This window comes from Taudactylus pleione, unplaced genomic scaffold, assembly GCF_031769625.1.
Source record: "Taudactylus pleione unplaced genomic scaffold, aTauple2 ptg001039l, whole genome shotgun sequence".
Lineage (NCBI taxonomy): Eukaryota > Metazoa > Chordata > Amphibia > Anura > Myobatrachidae > Taudactylus > Taudactylus pleione.
In genome coordinates, this window is record NW_028285440.1 from 714,866 (window position 1) to 736,858 (window position 21,993).

The 21,993-nt window shown below is 45.2% G+C and overlaps 1 protein-coding gene across 6 annotated transcripts in view; it reads left to right on the top strand.

Annotated features, from left to right (window-relative positions):
- The window catches only part of LOC148454020 (uncharacterized), a 954,022-nt gene that overhangs the window by 646,942 nt on the left and 285,087 nt on the right, over positions 1 to 21,993 (top strand). For all 6 annotated transcript variants that reach the window (XM_088461342.1, XM_088461343.1, XM_088461341.1 and 3 more), the window contains one exon: positions 10,458 to 10,569. In XM_088461342.1, coding sequence (XP_088317468.1) covers positions 10,458 to 10,569 — 112 coding nt within the window. The remainder of the gene's footprint in view (positions 1 to 10,457; positions 10,570 to 21,993) is intronic.

The window sequence follows — 21,993 nt, forward strand, 5'->3', positions numbered from 1 at the left end:
CTGCTCCCTATTGTCATACATTACTGTGTCCTACAACTAATCCGTCCTCCACACATGCTCTATACACTAGTGACAGCTGTATCACTAATATAATCACTGCTCTGCTCCCTTGTGTCATATATTACTGTGTCCTACACCTAATCCTTCCTCCACACATGCTCTATACACTAGTGACAGCTACATCACTAATATCATCACTGCTCTGCTCCCTATTGTCATACATTACTGTGTCCTACAACTAATCCTTCCTCCACACATGCTCTATACACTAGTGACAGCTGTATCACTAATATCATCACTGCTCTGCTCCCTTGTGTCATACATTACTGTGTCCTACACCTAATCCTTCCTCCACACATGCTCTATACACTAGTGACAGCTGTATCACTAATATCATCACTGCTCTGCTCCCTTGTGTCTTACATTACTGTGTCCTACACCTAATCCTTCCCCCACACATGCTCTATACACTAGTGACATCTACATCACTAATATCATCACTGCTCTGCTCCCTATTGTCATACATTACTGTGTCCTACAACTAATCCGTCCTCCACACATGCTCTATACACTAGTGACAGCTGTATCACTAATATAATCACTGCTCTGCTCCCTTGTGTCATACATTACTGTGTCCTACACCTAATCCTTCCCCCACACATGCTCTATACACTAGTGACATCTACATCACTATTATCATCACTGCTCTGCTCCCTTGTGTCATACATTACTGTGTCCTATACCTAATCCTTCCTCCACACATGCTATATACACTAGTGACAGCTACATCACTAATATCATCACTGCTCTGCTCCCATGTGTCATACATTACTGTGTCCTACACCTAATCCTTCCCCCACACATGCTCTATACACTAGTGACATCTACATCACTATTATCATCACTGCTCTGCTCCCTTGTGTCATACATTACTGTGTCCTATACCTAATCCTTCCTCCACACATGCTATATACACTAGTGACAGCTACATCACTAATATCATCACTGCTCTGCTCCCTTGTGTCATACATTACTGTGTCCTACACCTAATCCTTCCCCCACACATGCTCTATACACTAGTGACATCTACATCACTAATATCATCACTGCTCTGCTCCCTATTGTCATACATTACTGTGTCCTACACCTAATCCTTCCTCCACACATGCTGTATACACTAGTGACATCTACATCACTAATATCATCACTGCTCTGCTCCCTTGTGTCATAATTTACTGTGTCCTACACCTAATCCTTCCTCCACACATGCTCTATACACTAGTGACATCTGTATCACTGATATCATCACTGCTCTGTTCCCTTGTGTCATACATTACTGTGTCCTACACCTAATCCTTCCTCCACACATGCTCTATACACTAGTGACAGCTACATCACTAATATCACTGCTCTGCTCCCTTGTGTCATACATTACTGTGTCCCACACCTAATCCTTCCCCCACACATGCTCTATACACTAGTGACAGCTACATCACTAATATCATCACTGCTCTGCTCCCTTGTGTCATACATTACTGTGTCCTACACCTAATCCTTCCTCCACACATGCTCTATACACTAGTGACAGCTGTATCACTAATATCATCACTGCTCTGCTCCCTTGTGTCATACATTACTGTGTCCTACACCTAATCCTTCCTCCACACATGCTCTATACACTAGTGACAGCTACATCACTAATATCATCACTGCTCTGCTCCCATGTGTCATACATTACTGTGTCCTACACCTAATCCTTCCTCCACACATGCTCTATACACTAGTGACAGCTACATCACTAATATCATCACTGCTCTGCTCCCATGTGTCATACATTACTGTGTCCTACACCTAATACTTCCTCCACACATGCTCTATACACTAGTGATAGCTACATCACTAATATCATCACTGCTCTGCTCCCATGTGTCATACATTACTGTGTCCTACACCTAATCCTTCCTCCACACATGCTCTATACACTAGTGATAGCTACATCACTAATATCATCACTGCTCTGCTCCCTTGTGTCATATATTACTGTGTCCTACACCTAATCCTTCCTCCACACATGTTCTATACACTAGTGACAGCTGTATCACTAATATCATCACTGCTCTGCTCCCTTGTGTCATACATTACTGTGTCCTACAATAATCCTTCCTCCACACATGCTCTATACACTAGTGACAGCTACATCACTAATATCATCACCGCTCAGCTCCCTTGTGTCATACATTACTGTGTCCTACACCTAATCCTTCCCCCACACATGGTCTATACACTAGTGACAGCTACATCACTAATATCATCACTGCTCTGCTCCCTTGTGTCATACATTACTGTGTCCTACACCTAATCCTTCCTCCACACATGTTCTATACACTAGTGACAGCTACATCACTAATATCATCACTGCTCTGCTCCCTTGTGTCATACATTACTGTGTCCTACACCTAATCCTTCCTCCACACATGCTCTATACACTAGTGACAGCTACATCACTATCATCACTGCTCTGCTCCCTGGTGTCATACATTACTGTGTCCTACACCTAATCCTTCCCCCACACATCCTCTATACACTAGTGACAACTACATCACTAATATCATCACTGCTCTGCTCCCTTGTGTCATACATTACTGTGTCCTACACCTAATCCTTCCTCCACACATGCTCTATACACTAGTGACAGCTTCATCACTAATATCATCACTGCTCTGCTCCCTTGTGTCTTACATTACTGTGTCCTACACCTAATCCTTCCTCCACACATGCTCTATACATTAGTGACATCTACATCACTAATATCATCACTGCTCTGCTCCCTTGTGTCATACATTACTGTGTCCTACACCTAATCCTTCCTCCACACATGCTCTATACACTAGTGACAGCTGCATCACTAATATCATCACTGCTCTGCTCCCTTGTGTCATACATAACTGTGTCCTACACCTAATCCTTCCCCCACACATGCTCTATACACTAGTGACATCTACATCACTATTATCATCACTGCTCTGCTCCCTTGTGTCATACATTACTGTGTACTACACCTAATCCTTCCTCCACACATGCTCTATACACTAGTGACAGCTACATCACTAATATCATCACTGCTCTGCTCCCTTGTGTCATACATTACTGTTATACACCTAATCCTTCCTCCAAACATGCTCTATACACTAGTGACATCTACATCACTAATATCATCACTGCTCTGCTCCCTTGTGTCATACATTACTGTGTCCTACACCTAATCCTTCCTCCACACATTCTCTATACACTAGTGACATCTACATCACTAATATCATCACTGCTCTGCTCCCTTGTGTCATACATTACTGTGTCCTACACCTAATCCTTCCTCCACACATACTCTATACACTAGTGACAGCTCCATCACTAATATCATCACTGCTCTGCTCCCTTGTGTCATACATTACTGTGTCCTATACCTAATCCTTCCTCCACACATGCTCTATACACTAGTGACAGCTACATCACTAATATCATCACTGCTCTGCTCCCTTGTGTCATACATTACTGTGTCCTACACCTAATCCTTCCTCCACACATACTCTATACACTAGTGACAGCTACATCACTAATATCATCACTGATCTGCTCCCTATTGTCATACATTACTGTGTCCTACACCTAATCCTTCCTCCACACATGCTGTATACACTAGTGACAGCTACATCACTAATATCGTCACTGCTCTGTTCCCTTGTGTCATACATTACTGTGTCCTACACCTAATCCTTCCTCCACACATGCTGTATACACTAGTGACAGCTACATCACTAATATCATCACTGCTCTGCTCCCTTGTGTCTTACATTACTGTGTCCTACACCTAATACTTCCTCCACACATGCTCTATACACTAGTGACAGCTGTATCACTAATATCATCACTGCTCTGCTCCCTTGTGTCTTACATTACTGTGTCCTACACCTAATACTTCCTCCACACATCCTCTATACACTAGTGACAGCTACATCACTAATATCATCACTGCTCTGCTCCCTTGTGTCATATATTACTGTGTCCTACACCTAATCCTTCCTCCACACATGTTCTATACACTAGTGACAACTACATCACTAATATCATCACTGCTCTGCTACCTTGTGTCATATATTACTGTGTCCTACACCTAATCCTTCCTCCACACATGCTCTATACACTAGTGACAGCTACATCACTAATATCATCACTGCTCTGCTCCCTATTGTCATACATTACTGTGTCCTACAACTAATCCTTCCTCCACACATGCTCTATACACTAGTGACAGCTACATCACTAATATCATCACTGCTCTGCTCCCTATTGTCATACATTACTGTGTCCTACAACTAATCCTTCCTCCACACATGCTCTATACACTAGTGACAGCTGTATCACTAATATCATCACTGCTCTGCTCCCTTGTGTCATACATTACTGTGTCCTACACCTAATCCTTCCTCCACACATGCTCTATACACTAGTGACAGCTGTATCACTAATATCATCACTGCTCTGCTCCCTTGTGTCTTACATTACTGTGTCCTACACCTAATCCTTCCCCCACACATGCTCTATACACTAGTGACATCTACATCACTAATATCATCACTGCTCTGCTCCCTATTGTCATACATTACTGTGTCCTACAACTAATCCGTCCTCCACACATGCTCTATACACTAGTGACAGCTGTATCACTAATATAATCACTGCTCTGCTCCCTTGTGTCATACATTACTGTGTCCTACACCTAATCCTTCCCCCACACATGCTGTATACACTAGTGACATCTACATCACTATTATCATCACTGCTCTGCTCCCTTGTGTCATACATTATTGTGTCCTACACCTAATCCTTCCTCCACACATACTCTATACACTAGTGACAGCTACATCACTAATATCATCACTGCTCTGCTCCCTTGTGTCATACATTACTGTGTCCTACACCTAATCCTTCCTCCACACATGCTCTATACACTAGTGACAGCTGTATCACTAATTTCATCACTGCTCTGCTCCCTTGTGTCATACATTACTGTGTCCTACACCTAATCCTTCCTCCACACATGCTCTATACACTAGTGACAGCTACATCACTAATATCATCACTGCTCTGCTCCCTTGTGTCATACATTAGTGTGTCCTACACCTAATCCTTCCTCCACACATGCTCTATACACTAGTGACAGCTACATCACTAATATCATCACTGCTCTGCTCCCTATTGTCATACATTACTGTGTCCTATACCTAATCCTTCCTCCACACATGCTCTATACACTAGTGACAGCTACATCACTAATATCATCACTGCTTTGCTCCCTTGTGTCATACATTACTGTGTCCTACACCTAATCCTTCCCCCACACATGCTCTATACACTAGTGACATCTACATCACTAATATCATCACTGCTCTGCTCCCTTGTGTCATACATTACTGTGTCCTACACCTAATCCTTCCTCCACACATGCTCTATACACTAGTGACATCTGTATCACTGATATCATCACTGCTCTGTTCCCTTGTGTCATAATTTACTGTGTCCTACACCTAATCCTTCCTCCACACATGCTCTATACACTAGTGACATCTGTATCACTGATATCATCACTGCTCTGTTCCCTTGTGTCATACATTACTGTGTCCTACACCTAATCCTTCCTCCACACATGCTCTATACACTAGTGACAGCTACATCACTAATATCACTGCTCTGCTCCCTTGTGTCATACATTACTGTGTCCTACACCTAATCCTTCCCCCACACATGCTCTATACACTAGTGACAGCTACATCACTAATATCATCACTGCTCTGCTCCCTTGTGTCATACATTACTGTGTCCTACACCTAATCCTTCCTCCACACATGCTCTATACACTAGTGACAGCTACATCACTAAAATCATCACTGCTCTGCTCCCATGTGTCATACATTACTGTGTCCTACACCTAATACTTCCTCCACACATGCTCTATACACTAGTGATAGCTACATCACTAATATCATCACTGCTCTGCTCCCATGTGTCATACATTACTGTGTCCTACACCTAATCCTTCCTCCACACATGCTCTATACACTAGTGATAGCTACATCACTAATATCATCACTGCTCTGCTCCCTTGTGTCATATATTACTGTGTCCTACACCTAATCCTTCCTCCACACATGTTCTATACACTAGTGACAGCTGTATCACTAATATCATCACTGCTCTGCTCCCTTGTGTCATACATTACTGTGTCCTACAATAATCCTTCCTCCACACATGCTCTATACACTAGTGACAGCTACATCACTAATATCATCACCGCTCAGCTCCCTTGTGTCATACATTACTGTGTCCTACACCTAATCCTTCCCCCACACATGGTCTATACACTAGTGACAGCTACATCACTAATATCATCACTGCTCTGCTCCCTTGTGTCATACATTACTGTGTCCTACACCTAATCCTTCCTCCACACATGTTCTATACACTAGTGACAGCTACATCACTAATATCATCACTGCTCTGCTCCCTTGTGTCATACATTACTGTGTCCTACACCTAATCCTTCCTCCACACATGCTCTATACACTAGTGACAGCTACATCACTATCATCACTGCTCTGCTCCCTGGTGTCATACATTACTGTGTCCTACACCTAATCCTTCCCCCACACATGCTCTATACACTAGTGACAACTACATCACTAATATCATCACTGCTCTGCTCCCTTGTGTCATACATTACTGTGTCCTACACCTAATCCTTCCTCCACACATGCTCTATACACTAGTGACAGCTACATCACTATCATCACTGCTCTGCTCCCTGGTGTCATACATTACTGTGTCCTACACCTAATCCTTCCTCCACACATGCTCTATACACTAGTGACAGCTGTATCACTAATATCATCACTGCTCTGCTCCCTTGTGTCATACATTACTGTGTCCTACACCTAATCCTTCCTCCACACATGCTCTATACACTAGTGACAGCTTCATCACTAATATCATCACTGCTCTGCTCCCTTGTGTCTTACATTACTGTGTCCTACACCTAATCCTTCCTCCACACATGCTCTATACATTAGTGACATCTACATCACTAATATCATCACTGCTCTGCTCCCTTGTGTCATACATTACTGTGTCCTACACCTAATCCTTCCTCCACACATGCTCTATACACTAGTGACAGCTACATCACTAATATCATCACTGCTCTGCTCCCTTGTGTCATACATAACTGTGTCCTACACCTAATCCTTCCCCCACACATGCTCTATACACTAGTGACATCTACATCACTATTATCATCACTGCTCTGCTCCCTTGTGTCATACATTACTGTGTACTACACCTAATCCTTCCTCCACACATGCTCTATACACTAGTGATAGCTACATCACTAATATCATCACTGCTCTGCTCCCTTGTGTCATACATTACTGTGTACTACACCTAATCCTTCCTCCACACATGCTCTATACACTAGTGACAGCTACATCACTAATATCATCACTGCTCTGCTCCCTTGTGTCATACATTACTGTGTCCTACACCTAATCCTTCCACTACACATGCTCTATACATTAATGACTGCTGTATCACTAATATCATCACTGCTCTGCTCCCTTGTGTCATACATTACTGTGTCCTACACCTAATCCTTCCCCCCACACATGCTCTATACACTAGTGACAGCTACATCACTAATATCATCACTGCTCTGCTCCCTTGTGTCATACATTACTGTGTCCTACACCTAATCCTTCCTCCACACATGCTCTATAAACTAGTGACAGCTACATCACTATCATCACTGCTCTGCTCCCTTGTGTCATACATTACTGTGTCCTACACCTAATCCTTCCTCCACACATGCTCTATACACTAGTCACATCTACATCACTAATGTCATCACTGCTCTGCTCCCTTATGTCATACATTACTGTGTCATACACCTAATCCTTCCCCCACACATACTCTATACACTAGTGACAGCTACATCACTAATATCATCACTGCTCTGCTCCCTTGTGTCATACATTACTGTGTCCTACACCTAATCCTTCCCCCACACATACTCTATACACTAGTGACAGCTACATCACTAATATCATCACTGCTCTGCTCCCTTGTGTCATACATTACTGTGTCCTACACCTAATCCTTCCTCCACACATACTCTATACACTAGTGACAGCTACATCACTAATATCATCACTGCTCTGCTCCCTTGTGTCATACATTACTTTGTCCTACACCTAATCCTTCCCCCACACATACTCTATACACTAGTGACAGCTACATCACTAATATCGTCACTGCTCTGTTCCCTTGTGTCATACATTACTGTGTCCTACACCTAATCCTTCCTCCACACATGCTGTATACACTAGTGACAGCTACATCACTAATATCATCACTGCTCTGCTCCCTTGTGTCATACATTACTGTGTCCTACACCTAATACTTCCTCCACACATGCTCTATACACTAGTGACAGCTACATCACTAATATCATCACTGCTCTGCTCCCTTGTGTCATACATTACTGTGTCCTACACCTAATCCTTCCCCCACACATGCTCTATACACTAGTGACAGCTGTATCACTAATATCATCACTGCTCTGCTCCCTTGTGTCTTACATTACTGTGTCCTACACCTAATACTTCCTCCACACATGCTATATACACTAGTGACAGCTACATCACTAATATCATCACTGCTCTGCTCCCTTGTGTCATATATTACTGTGTCCTACACCTAATCCTTCCTCCACACATGTTCTATACACTAGTGACATCTACATCACTAATATCATCACTGCTCTGCTACCTTGTGTCATATATTACTGTGTCCTACACCTAATCCTTCCTCCACACATGCTGTATACACTAGTGACAGCTACATCACTAATATCATCACTGCTCTGCTCCCTATTGTCATACATTACTGTGTCCTACACCTAATCCTTCCTCCACACATGCTCTATACACTAGTGACAGCTACATCACTAATATCATCACTGCTCTGCTCCCTTGTGTCATACATTACTGTGTCCTACACCTAATCCTTCCCCCACACATGCTCTATACACTAGTGACATCTACATCACTAATATCATCACTGCTCTGCTCCCTATTGTCATACATTACTGTGTCCTACAACTAATCCGTCCTCCACACATGCTCTATACACTAGTGACAGCTGTATCACTAATATAATTACTGCTCTGCTCCCTTGTGTCATACATTACTGTGTCCTACACCTAATCCTTCCCCCACACATGCTCTATACACTAGTGACAGCTACATCACTAATATCATCACTGCTCTGCTCCCTTGTGTCATACATTACTGTGTCCTACACCTAATCCTTCCTCCACACATGCTCTATACACTAGTGACAGCTACATCACTAATATCATCACTGCTCTGCTCCCTATTGTCATACATTACTGTGTCCTACAACTAATCCTTCCTCCACACATGCTCTATACACTAGTGACAGCTACATCACTAATATCATCACTGCTCTGCTCCCTTGTGTCATACATTACTGTGTCCTACACCTAATCCTTCCTCCACACATGCTCTATACACTAGTGACAGCTGTATCACTAATATCATCACTGCTCTACTCCCTTGTGTCTTACATTACTGTGTCCTACACCTAATCCTTCCCCCACACATGGTCTATACACTAGTGACAGCTACATCACTAATATCATCACTGCTCTGCTCCCTTGTGTCATACATTACTGTGTCCTACACCTAATCCTTCCTCCACACATGCTCTATACACTAGTGACAGCTGTATCACTAATATCATCACTGCTCTGCTCCCTTGTGTCTTACATTACTGTGTCCTACACCTAATCCTTCCCCCACACATGCTCTATACACTAGTGACAGCTACATCACTAATATCATCACTGCTCTGCTCCCTTGTGTCATACATTACTGTGTCCTACACCTAATCCTTCCTCCACACATGCTCTATACACTAGTGACATCTACATCACTATTATCATCACTGCTCTGCTCCCTTGTGTCATACATTACTGTGTCCTATACCTAATCCTTCCTCCACACATGCTCTATACACTAGTGACAGCTACATCACTAATATCATCACTGCTCTGCTCCCTTGTGTCATACATTACTGTGTCCTACACCTAATCCTTCCTCCACACATGCTCTATACACTAGTGACAGCTACATCACTAATATCATCACTGCTCTGCTCCCATGTGTCATACATTACTGTGTCCTACACCTAATCATCCCTCCACACATGCTCTATACACTAGTGACATCTACATCACTAATTTCATCACTGCTCTGCTCCCATGTGTGTCATACATTACTGTGTATGCCAGTCCCTGCATCACAAGAATACATTTTTCTCATGTACAGGTTCTCGGTCTGTCTGATACAGATGTTGGTGATAATGTACTGAAGCTTGGTGTTCAGAACTGTAAAAATCTTCTCAAAGTCAATTTGAGTCGGACACATGTCACCAACAAGGGTGAGTACAGACCGGGTGCAGGGATCAGAGGGTGAGTACAGACCGGGTGCAGGGATCAGAGGGTGAGTACAGACCGGGTGCAGGGATCAGAGGGTGAGTACAGACTGGGTGCAGGGATCAGAGGGTGAGTACAGACCGTGTGCAGGGATCACAGGGTGAGTACAGACCACATGCAGGGATCAGAGGGTGAGCACAGACTGTGTGCAGGGATCACAGGGTGAGTACAGACCGTGTGCAGGGATCACAGGGTGAGTACAGACCGTGTGCAGGGATCACAGGGTGAGTACAGACCGGGTGCAGGGATCACAGGGTGAGTACAGACCGGGTGCAGGGATCACAGGGTGAGTACAGACCGGGTGCAGGGATCACAGGGTGAGTACAGACCGGGTGCAGGGATCACAGGGTGAGTACAGACCATGTGCAGGGATCACAGGGTGAGTACATACCGGGTGCAGGGATCACAGGTTGAGTACAGACCGGGTGCAGGGATCAGAGGGTGAGTACAGACCGGGTGCAGGGATCAGACGGTGAGTACAGACCGGGTGCAGGGATCAGACGGTGAGTACAGACCGGGTGCAGGGATCACAGGGTGAGTACAGACCGGGTGCAGGGATCACAGGGTGAGTACAGACCGGGTGCAGGGATCACAGGGTGAGTACAGACCATGTGCAGGGATCACAGGGTGAGTACAGACCGTGTGCAGGGATCAGATGGTGAGTACAGACCGTGTGCAGGGATCACAGGGTGAGTACAGACCGTGTGCAGGGATCACAGGGTGAGTACAGACCGTGTGCAGGGATCACAGGGTGAGTACAGACCGGGTGCAGGGATCAGATGGTGAGTACAGACCGTGTGCAAGGATCACAGGGTGAGTACAGACCGTGTGCAGGGATTACAGGGTGAGTACAGACCGGGTGCAGGGATCACAGGGTGAGTACAGACCGTGTGCAGGGATCACAGGGTGAGTACAGACCGTGTGCATGGATCACAGGGTGAGTACAGACCGGGTGCAGGGATCACAGGGTGAGTACAGACCGTGTGCAGGGATCACAGGGTGAGTACAGACCGTGTGCAGGGATCAGAGGGTGAGTACAGACCGTGTGCAGGGATCAGAGGGTGAGTACAGACCGGGTGCAGGGATCAGAGGGTGAGTACAGACCGGGTGCAGGGATCACAGGGTGAGTACAGACCGGGTGCAGGGATCAGAGTGTGAGTACAGACCGTGTGCAGGGATCACAGGGTAAGTACAGACCTGGTGCAGGGTTCACAGGGTGAGTACAGACCGTGTGCAGGGATCACAGGGTGAGTACAGACCGTGTGCAGGGATCACAGGGTGAGTACAGACCGTGTGCAGGGATCACAGGGTGAGTACAGACCGGGTGCAGGGATCACAGGGTGAGTACAGACCGGGTGCAGGGATCACAGGGTGAGTACAGACCGGGTGCAGGGATCACAGGGTGAGTACAGACCGGGTGCAGGGATCACAGGGTGAGTACAGACCGGGTGCAGGGATCACAGGGTGAGTACAGACCGTGTGCAGGGATCACAGGGTGAGTACTGACCGGGTGCAGGGATCACAGGGTGAGTACAGACCGGGTGCAGGGATCACAGGGTGAGTACAGACCGGGTGCAGGGATCACAGGGTGAGTACAGACCGGGTGCAGGGATCACAGGGTGAGTACAGACCGGGTGCAGGGATCACAGGGTGAGTACAGACCGGGTGCAGGGATCACAGGGTGAGTACAGACCGTGTGCAGGGATCACAGGGTGAGTACAGACCGTGTGCAGGGATCACAGGGTGAGTACAGACCGTGTGCAGGGATCACAGGGTGAGTACAGACCGTGTGCAGGGATCACAGGGTGAGTACAGACCGTGTGCAGGGATCACAGGGTGAGTACAGACCGTGTGTACGGATCACAGGGTGAGTACAGACCGGGTGCAGGTATCACAGGGTGAGTACAGACCGTGTGCAGGGATCACAGGGTGAGTACAGACCGGGTGCAGGGATCACAGGGTGAGTACAGACAGTGTGCAGGGATCACAGGGTGAGTACAGACCGTGTGCAGGGATCACAGGGTGAGTACAGACCGTGTGCAGGGATCACAGGGTGAGTACAGACCGTGTGCAGGGATCACAGGGTGAGTACAGACCGTGTGCAGGGATCACAGGGTGAGTACAGACCGTGTGCAGGGATCACAGGGTGAGTACAGACCGTGTGCAGGGATCACAGGGTGAGTACAGACCGTGTGCAGGGATCACAGGGTGAGTACAGACCGTGTGCAGGGATCACAGGGTGAGTACAGACCGTGTGCAGGGATCACAGGGTGAGTACAGACCGGGTGCAGGGATCACAGGGTGAGTACAGACCGGGTGCAGGGATCACAGGGTGAGTACAGACCGGGTGCAGGGATCACAGGGTGAGTACAGACCGGGTGCAGGGATCACAGGGTGAGTACAGACCGGGTGCAGGGATCACAGGGTGAGTACAGACCGGGTGCAGGGATCACAGGGTGAGAACAGACCGGGTGCAGGGATCACAGGGTGAGTACAGACCGGGTGCAGGGATTACAGGGTGAGTACAGACCGGGTGCAGGGATCACAGGGTGAGTACAGACCGTGTGCAGGGATCGCAGGGTGAGTACAGACCGTGTGCATGGATCGCAGGGTGAGCACAGACCGTGTGCAGGGATCACAGGGTGAGTACAGACCGTGTGCAGGGATCACAGGGTGAGTACATACCGTGTGCAGGGATCACAGGGTGAGTACATACCGTGTGCAGGGATCACAGGGTGAGTACAGACCGGGTGCAGTGATCACAGGGTGAGTACAGACCGGGTGCAGGGATCACAGGGTGAGTACAGACCGGGTGCAGGGATCACAGGGTGAGTACAGACCGGGTGCAGGGATCACAGGGTGAGTACAGACCATGTGCAGGGATCACAGGGTGAGTACATACCGGGTGCAGGGATCACAGGGTGAGTACAGACCGGGTGCAGGGATCAGAGGGTGAGTACAGACCGGGTGCAGGGATCAGACGGTGAGTACAGACCGGGTGCAGGGATCAGACGGTGAGTACAGACCGGGTGCAGGGATCAGAGGGTGAGTACAGACCGTGTGCAGGATTCACAGGGTGAGTACAGACCGTGTGCAGGGATCACAGGGTGAGTACAGACCGTGTGCAGGGATCACAGGGTGAGTACAGACCGTGTGCAGGGATCACATGGTGAGTACAGACCGTGTGCAGGGATCAGATGGTGAGTACAGACCGTGTGCAGGGATCACAGGGTGAGTACAGACCGTGTGCAGGGATCACAGGGTGAGTACAGACCGTGTGCAGGGATCACAGGGTGAGTACAGACCGGGTGCAGGGATCAGATGGTGAGTACAGACCGTGTGCAAGGATCACAGGGTGAGTACAGACCGTGTGCAGGGATCACAGGGTGAGTACAGACCGTGTGCAGGGATTACAGGGTGAGTACAGACCGGGTGCAGGGATCACAGGGTGAGTACAGACCGTGTGCAGGGATCACAGGGTGAGTACAGACCGTGTGCATGTATCACAGGGTGAGTACAGACCGGGTGCAGGGATCACAGGGTGAGTACAGACCGTGTGCAGGGATCACAGGGTGAGTACAGACCGTGTGCAGGGATCAGAGGGTGAGTACAGACCGTGTGCAGGGATCAGAGGGTGAGTACAGACCGGGTGCAGGGATCAGAGGGTGAGTACAGACCGGGTGCAGGGATCACAGGGTGAGTACAGACCGGGTGCAGGGATCAGAGTGTGAGTACAGACCGTGTGCAGGGATCACAGGGTGAGTACAGACCTGGTGCAGGGTTCACAGGGTGAGTACAGACCGTGTGCAGGGATCACAGGGTGAGTACAGACCGTGTGCAGGGATCACAGGGTGAGTACAGACCGTGTGCAGGGATCACAGGGTGAGTACAGACCGGGTGCAGGGATCACAGGGTGAGTACAGACCGGGTGCAGGGATCACAGGGTGAGTACAGACCGGGTGCAGGGATCACAGGGTGAGTACAGACCGGGTGCAGGGATCACAGGGTGAGTACAGACCGTGTGCAGGGATCACAGGGTGAGTACAGACCGTGTGCAGGGATCACAGGGTGAGTACAGACCGTGTGCAGGGATCACAGGGTGAGTACTGACCGGGTGCAGGGATCACAGGGTGAGTACAGACCGGGTGCAGGGATCACAGGGTGAGTACAGACCGGGTGCAGGGATCACAGGGTGAGTACAGACCGGGTGCAGGGATCACAGGGTGAGTACAGACCGGGTGCAGGGATCACAGGGTGAGTACAGACCGGGTGCAGGGATCACAGGGTGAGTACAGACCGTGTGCAGGGATCACAGGGTGAGTACAGACCGTGTGCAGGGATCACAGGGTGAGTACAGACCGTGTGCAGGGATCACAGGGTGAGTACAGACAGTGTGCAGGGATCACAGGGTGAGTACAGACCGTGTGCAGGGATCACAGGGTGAGTACAGACCGTGTGTACGGATCACAGGGTGAGTACAGACCGGGTGCAGGTATCACAGGGTGAGTACAGACCGTGTGCAGGGATCACAGGGTGAGTATAGACCGTGTGCAGGGATCACAGGGTGAGTACAGACCGGGTGCAGGGATCACAGGGTGAGTACAGACCGTGTGCAGGGATCACAGGGTGAGTACAGACAGTGTGCAGGGATCACAGGGTGAGTACAGACCGTGTGCAGGGATCACAGGGTGAGTACAGACCGTGTGCAGGGATCACAGGGTGAGTACAGACCGTGTGCAGGGATCACAGGGTGAGTACAGACCGTGTGCAGGGATCACAGGGTGAGTACAGACCGTGTGCAGGGATCACAGGGTGAGTACAGACCGTGTGCAGGGATCACAGGGTGAGTACAGACCGTGTGCAGGGATCACAGGGTGAGTACAGACCGTGTGCAGGGATCACAGGGTGAGTACAGACCGTGTGCAGGGATCACAGGGTGAGTACAGACCGGGTGCAGGGATCACAGGGTGAGTACAGACCGTGTGCAGGGATCACAGGGTGAGTACAGACCGGGTGCAGGGATCACAGGGTGAGTACAGACCGGGTGCAGGGATCACAGGGTGAGTACAGACCGGGTGCAGGGATCACAGGGTGAGTACAGACCGGGTGCAGGGATCACAGGGTGAGAACAGACCGGGTGCAGGGATCACAGGGTGAGTACAGACCGGGTGCAGGGATCACAGGGTGAGTACAGACCGTGTTGCATTTTGGAATGGGTCTAAGCACTGGCGGATGCCCGTCAGAACAAGCGGGGTGACATAGACCACTGCCTACTTTAGCTGGGAGAATGAGCCCTAGCATTATGAGACGAGGAAAGAGCGGATTACCTAAAGGGATGACTACACAGTACCTGCGAAGCTCTCACACTGTGTGGATTTGACTTACTACATGTTATTAGCTTTGGGTGATGAAGTTAATACATTAAAGATAATTATTCTGACAGACGTGGAGCTGATAGACATATGGTCATTATAGAAGTGTTTCTAGAAGGTCAGGTCTCTGATACCCCCCAGTACATGTAGTAACCCACCTATTGTATAGGGGAACTGTCCCATAAATATGTTATCTCCACTCTTGAAAGTGATACAAAATCCTGACTGCAGTAAGTAAGTAACAAGGGGTTGTTGTGCAAGAGAGCAAATTCTAATGAAAAAAACCTCTTTTGGGGGCATTCTTAATTTTTAAATATTAACTATTATAACATATTGTTTAAAAACATATCTATCAGATTTAATCACGTATATCTCAGGAAGAGAAGAAGAAGTTTCTTCCTAAAGCGTCACCATATAGTTCTTTCTCCTCGCTTTCTAAATTTATAACAAAGTATCAAGTAATAGAAATAAATAAAATGGTTATCACACAATACTGATGCTATTAAGGCAGAAATATAAAAATACTTCATTTGAAAAAAAAATATTTACATATTAAGAGTATCAGGCACAAATGTATCTACGCTTGGCGTATTTTTATATAAATATAAATTACTCAGTGATTTCACGCAACAATGGAGAGCAGTCAGGGATATTGTGTAGTATTATTATACCGTTCCTACAGATATAAACCAGGAGAGCAGTCAGGGATATTGTGTAGTATTATTATGCCGTTCCTACTGATATAAACCAGGAGAGCAGTCAGGGATATTGTGTAGTATTATTATACCGTTCCTACAGATATAAACCAGGAGAGCAGTCAGGGATATTGTGTAGTATTATTATTATACCGTTCCTACAGATATAAACCAGGAGAGCAGTCAGGGATATTGTGTAGTATTATTATTATACCGTTCCTACAGCTATAAACCAGGAGAGCAGTCAGGGATATTGTGTAGTATTATTATTATACCGTTCCTACAGCTATAAACCAGGAGAGCAGTCAGGGATATTGTGTAGTAGTATTATTATACCGTTCCTACTGATATAAACCAGGAGAGCAGTCAGAGATATTGTGTAGTATTATTATTATACCGTTCCTACAGCTATAAACCAGGATAGCAGTCAGGGATATTGTGTAGTATTATTATACCGTTCCTACTGATATAAACCAGGAGAGCAGTCAGGGATATTGTGTAGTATTATTATACCGTTCCTACTGATATAAACCAGGAGAGCAGTCAGGGATATTGTGTAGTATTATTATGCCGTTCCTACTGATATAAACCAGGAGAGCAGTCAGAGATATTGTGTAGTATTATTATTATACCGTTCCTACAGCTATAAACCAGGATAGCAGTCAGGGATATTGTGTAGTATTATTATACCGTTCCTACTGATATAAACCAGGAGAGCAGTCAGGGATATTGTGTAGTATTATTATACCGTTCCTACTGATATAAACCAGGAGAGCAGTCAGGGATATTGTGTAGTATTATTATACCGTTCCTACTGATATAAACCAGGAGAGCAGTCAGGGATATTGTGTAGTATTATTATTATACCGTTCCTACAGATATAAACCAGGAGAGCAGTCAGGGATATTGTGTAGTATTATTATTATACCGTTCCTACAGCTATAAACCAGGAGAGCAGTCAGGGATATTGTGTAGTATTATTATTATACCGTTCCTACTGATATAAACCAGGAGAGCAGTCAGAGATATTGTGTAGTATTATTATACCGTTCCTACTGATATAAACCAGGAGAGCAGTCATGGATATTGTGTAGTATTATTATACCGTTCCTACTGATATAAACCAGGAGAGCAGTCAGAGATATTGTGTAGTATTATTATTATACCGTTCCTACAGCTATAAACCAGGATAGCAGTCAGGGATATTGTGTAGTATTATTATACCGTTCCTACTGATATAAACCAGGAGAGCAGTCAGGGATATTGTGTAGTATTATTATGCCGTTCCTACTGATATAAACCAGGAGAGCAGTCAGGGATATTGTGTAGTATTATTATGCCGTTCCTACTGATATAAACCAGGAGAGCAGTCAGGGATATTGTGTAGTATTATTATGCCGTTCCTACTGATATAAACCAGGAGAGCAGTCAGGGATATTGTGTAGTATTATTATACCGTTCCTACTGATATAAACCAGGAGAGCAGTCAGGGATATTGTGTAGTATTATTATGCCGTTCCTACTGATATAAACCAGGAGAGCAGTCAGGGATATTGTGTAGTATTATTATACCATTCCTACTGATATAAACCAGGAGAGCAGTCAGGGATATTGTGTAGTATTATTATACCGTTCCTACAGCTATAAACCAGGAGAGCAGTCAGGGATATTGTGTAGTATTATTATTATACCGTTCCTACTGATATAAACCAGGAGAGCAGTCAGAGATATTGTGTAGTATTATTATACCGTTCCTACTGATATAAACCAGGAGAGCAGTCAGGGATATTGTGTAGTATTATTATACCGTTCCTACTGATATAAACCAGGAGAGCAGTCATGGATATTGTGTAGTATTATTATACCGTTCCTACTGATATAAACCAGGAGAGCAGTCAGAGATATTGTGTAGTATTATTATTATACCGTTCCTACAGCTATAAACCAGGATAGCAGTCAGGGATATTGTGTAGTATTATTATACCGTTCCTACTGATATAAACCAGGAGAGCAGTCAGGGATATTGTGTAGTATTATTATACCGTTCCTACTGATATAAACCAGGAGAGCAGTCAGGGATATTGTGTAGTATTATTATGCCGTTCCTACTGATATAAACCAGGAGAGCAGTCAGGGATATTGTGTAGTATTATTATACCGTTCCTACTGATATAAACCAGGAGAGCAGTCAGGGATATTGTGTAGTATTATTATGCCGTTCCTACTGATATAAACCAGGAGAGCAGTCAGGGATATTGTGTAGTATTATTATACCGTTCCTACTGATATAAACCAGGAGAGCAGTCAGGGATATTGTGTAGTATTATTATGCCGTTCCTACTGATATAAACCAGGAGAGCAGTCAGGGATATTGTGTAGTATTATTATACCGTTCCTACTGATATAAACCAGGAGAGCAGTCAGGGATATTGTGTAGTATTATTATGCCGTTCCTACTGATATAAACCAGGAGAGCAGTCAGGGATATTGTGTAGTATTATTATGCCGTTCCTACTGATATAAACCAGGAGAGCAGTCAGGGATATTGTGTAGTATTATTATACCGTTCCTACTGATATAAACCAGGAGAGCAGTCAGGGATATTGTGTAGTATTATTATGCCGTTCCTACTGATATAAACCAGGAGAGTAGTCAGGGATATTGTGTAGTATTATTATACCGTTCCTACTGATATAAACCAGGAGAGCAGTCAGGGATATTGTGTAGTATTATTATACCGTTCCTACTGATATAAACCAGGAGAGCAGTCAGGGATATTGTGTAGTATTATTATGCCGTTCCTACTGATATAAACCAGGAGAGCAGTCAGGGATATTGTGTAGTATTATTATACCGTTCCTACTGATATAAACCAGGAGAGCAGTCAGGGATATTGTGTAGTAGTATTATACCGTTCCTACTGATATAAACCAGGATAGCAGTCAGGGATATTGTGTAGTAGTAATATGCCGTTCCTACTGATATAAACCAGGAGAGCAGTCAGGGATATTGTGTAGTATTATTATACCGTTCCTACTGATATAAACCATGAGAGCAGTCAGGGATATTGTGTAGTATTATTATTATACCGTTCCTACTGATATAAACCATGAGAGCAGTCAGGGATATTGTGTAGTAGTATTATTATGCCGTTCCTACTGATATAAACCAGGAGAGCAGTCAGGGATATTGTGTAGTATTATTATACCATTCCTACAGATATAAACCAGGAGAGCAGTCAGGGATATTGTGTAGTATTATTATGCCGTTCCAACTGATATAAACCAGGAGAGCAGTCAGGGATATTGTGTAGTATTATTATGCCGTTCCTACTGATATAAACCAGGAGAGCAGTCAGGGATATTGTGTAGTATTATTATTATGCCGTTCCTACTGATATATACCAGGAGAGCAGTCAGGGATATTGTGTAGTATTATTATTATACCGTTCCTACTGATATAAACCAGGAGAGCAGTCAGGGATATTGTGTAGTAGTATTATTATACCGTTCCTACTGATATAAACCAGGAGAGCAGTCAGGGATATTGTGTAGTAGTATTATACCGTTCCTACTGATATAAACCAGGAGTGCAGTCAGGGATATTGTGTAGTAGTATTATTATACCGTTCCTACTGATATATACCAGGAGAGCAGTCAGGGATATTGTGTAGTATTATTATTATACCGTTCCTACTGATATAAACCAGGAGAGCAGTCAGGGATATTGTGTAGTAGTATTATTATACCGTTCCTACTGATATAAACCAGGAGAGCAGTCAGGGATATTGTGTAGTAGTATTATACCGTTCCTACTGATATAAACCAGGAGAGCAGTCAGGGATATTGTGTAGTATTATTATTATGCCGTTCCTACTGATATATACCAGGAGAGCAGTCAGGGATATTGTGTAGTATTATTATGCCGTTCCTACTGATATATACCAGGAGAGCAGTCAGGGATATTGTGTAGTATTATTATGCCGTGCCTACAGACATAAACCAGGAGAGCAGTCAGAGATATTGTGTAGTATTATTATTATGCCATTCCTACTGATATAATCCCGGAGAGCAGTCAGGGATATTGTGTAGTATTATTATACCGTTCCTACTGATATAAACCAGGAGAGCAGTCAGGGATATTGTGTAGTGTTATTATACCGTTCCTACTGATATAAACCAGGAGAGCAGTCAGAGATATTGTGTAGTATTATTATGCCGTTCCTACAGATATAAACCAGGAGAGCAGTCAGAGATATTGTGTAGTATTATTATGATGCCATTCCTACTGATATAAACCCGGAGAGCAGTCAGGGATATTGTGTAGTATTATTATACCGTTCCTACTGATATAAACCAGGAGAGTAGTCAGGGATATTGTGTAGTATTATTATGCCGTTCCTTCTGATATAAACCAGGAGAGCAGTCAGGGATATTGTGTAGTATTATTATACCGTTCCTACTGATATAAACCAGGAGAGCAGTCAGGGATATTGTGTAGTATTATTATGCCGTTCCTACTGATATAAACCAGGAGAGCAGTCAGGGATATTGTGTAGTATTATTATACCGTTCCTACTGATATAAACCAGGAGAGCAGTCAGGGATATTGTGTAGTATTATTATGCCGTTCCTACTGATATAAACCAGGAGAGCAGTCAGGGATATTGTGTAGTATTATTATACCGTTCCTACTGATATAAACCAGGAGAGCAGTCAGGGATATTGTGTAGTATTAATATGCCGTTCCTACTGATATAAACCAGGAGAGCAGTCAGGGATATTGTGTAGTATTATTATACCGTTCCTACTGATATAAACCAGGAGTGCAGTCAGGGATATTGTGTAGTATTATTATACCGTTCCTACTGATATAAACCAGGACAGCAGTCAGGGATATTGTGTAGTAGTATTATGCCGTTCCTACTGATATAAACCAGGAGAGCAGTCAGGGATATTGTGTAGTAGTATTATACCGTTCCTACTGATATAAACCAGGATAGCAGTCAGGGATATTGTGTAGTAGTAATATGCCGTTCCTACTGATATAAACCAGGAGAGCAGTCAGGGATATTGTGTAGTATTATTATACCGTTCCTACTGATATAAACCATGAGAGCAGTCAGGGATATTGTGTAGTATTATTATTATACCGTTCCTACTGATATAAACCATGAGAGCAGTCAGGGATATTGTGTAGTAGTATTATTATGCCGTTCCTACTGATATAAACCAGGAGAGCAGTCAGGGATATTGTGTAGTATTATTATGCCATTCCTACAGATATAAACCAGGAGAGCAGT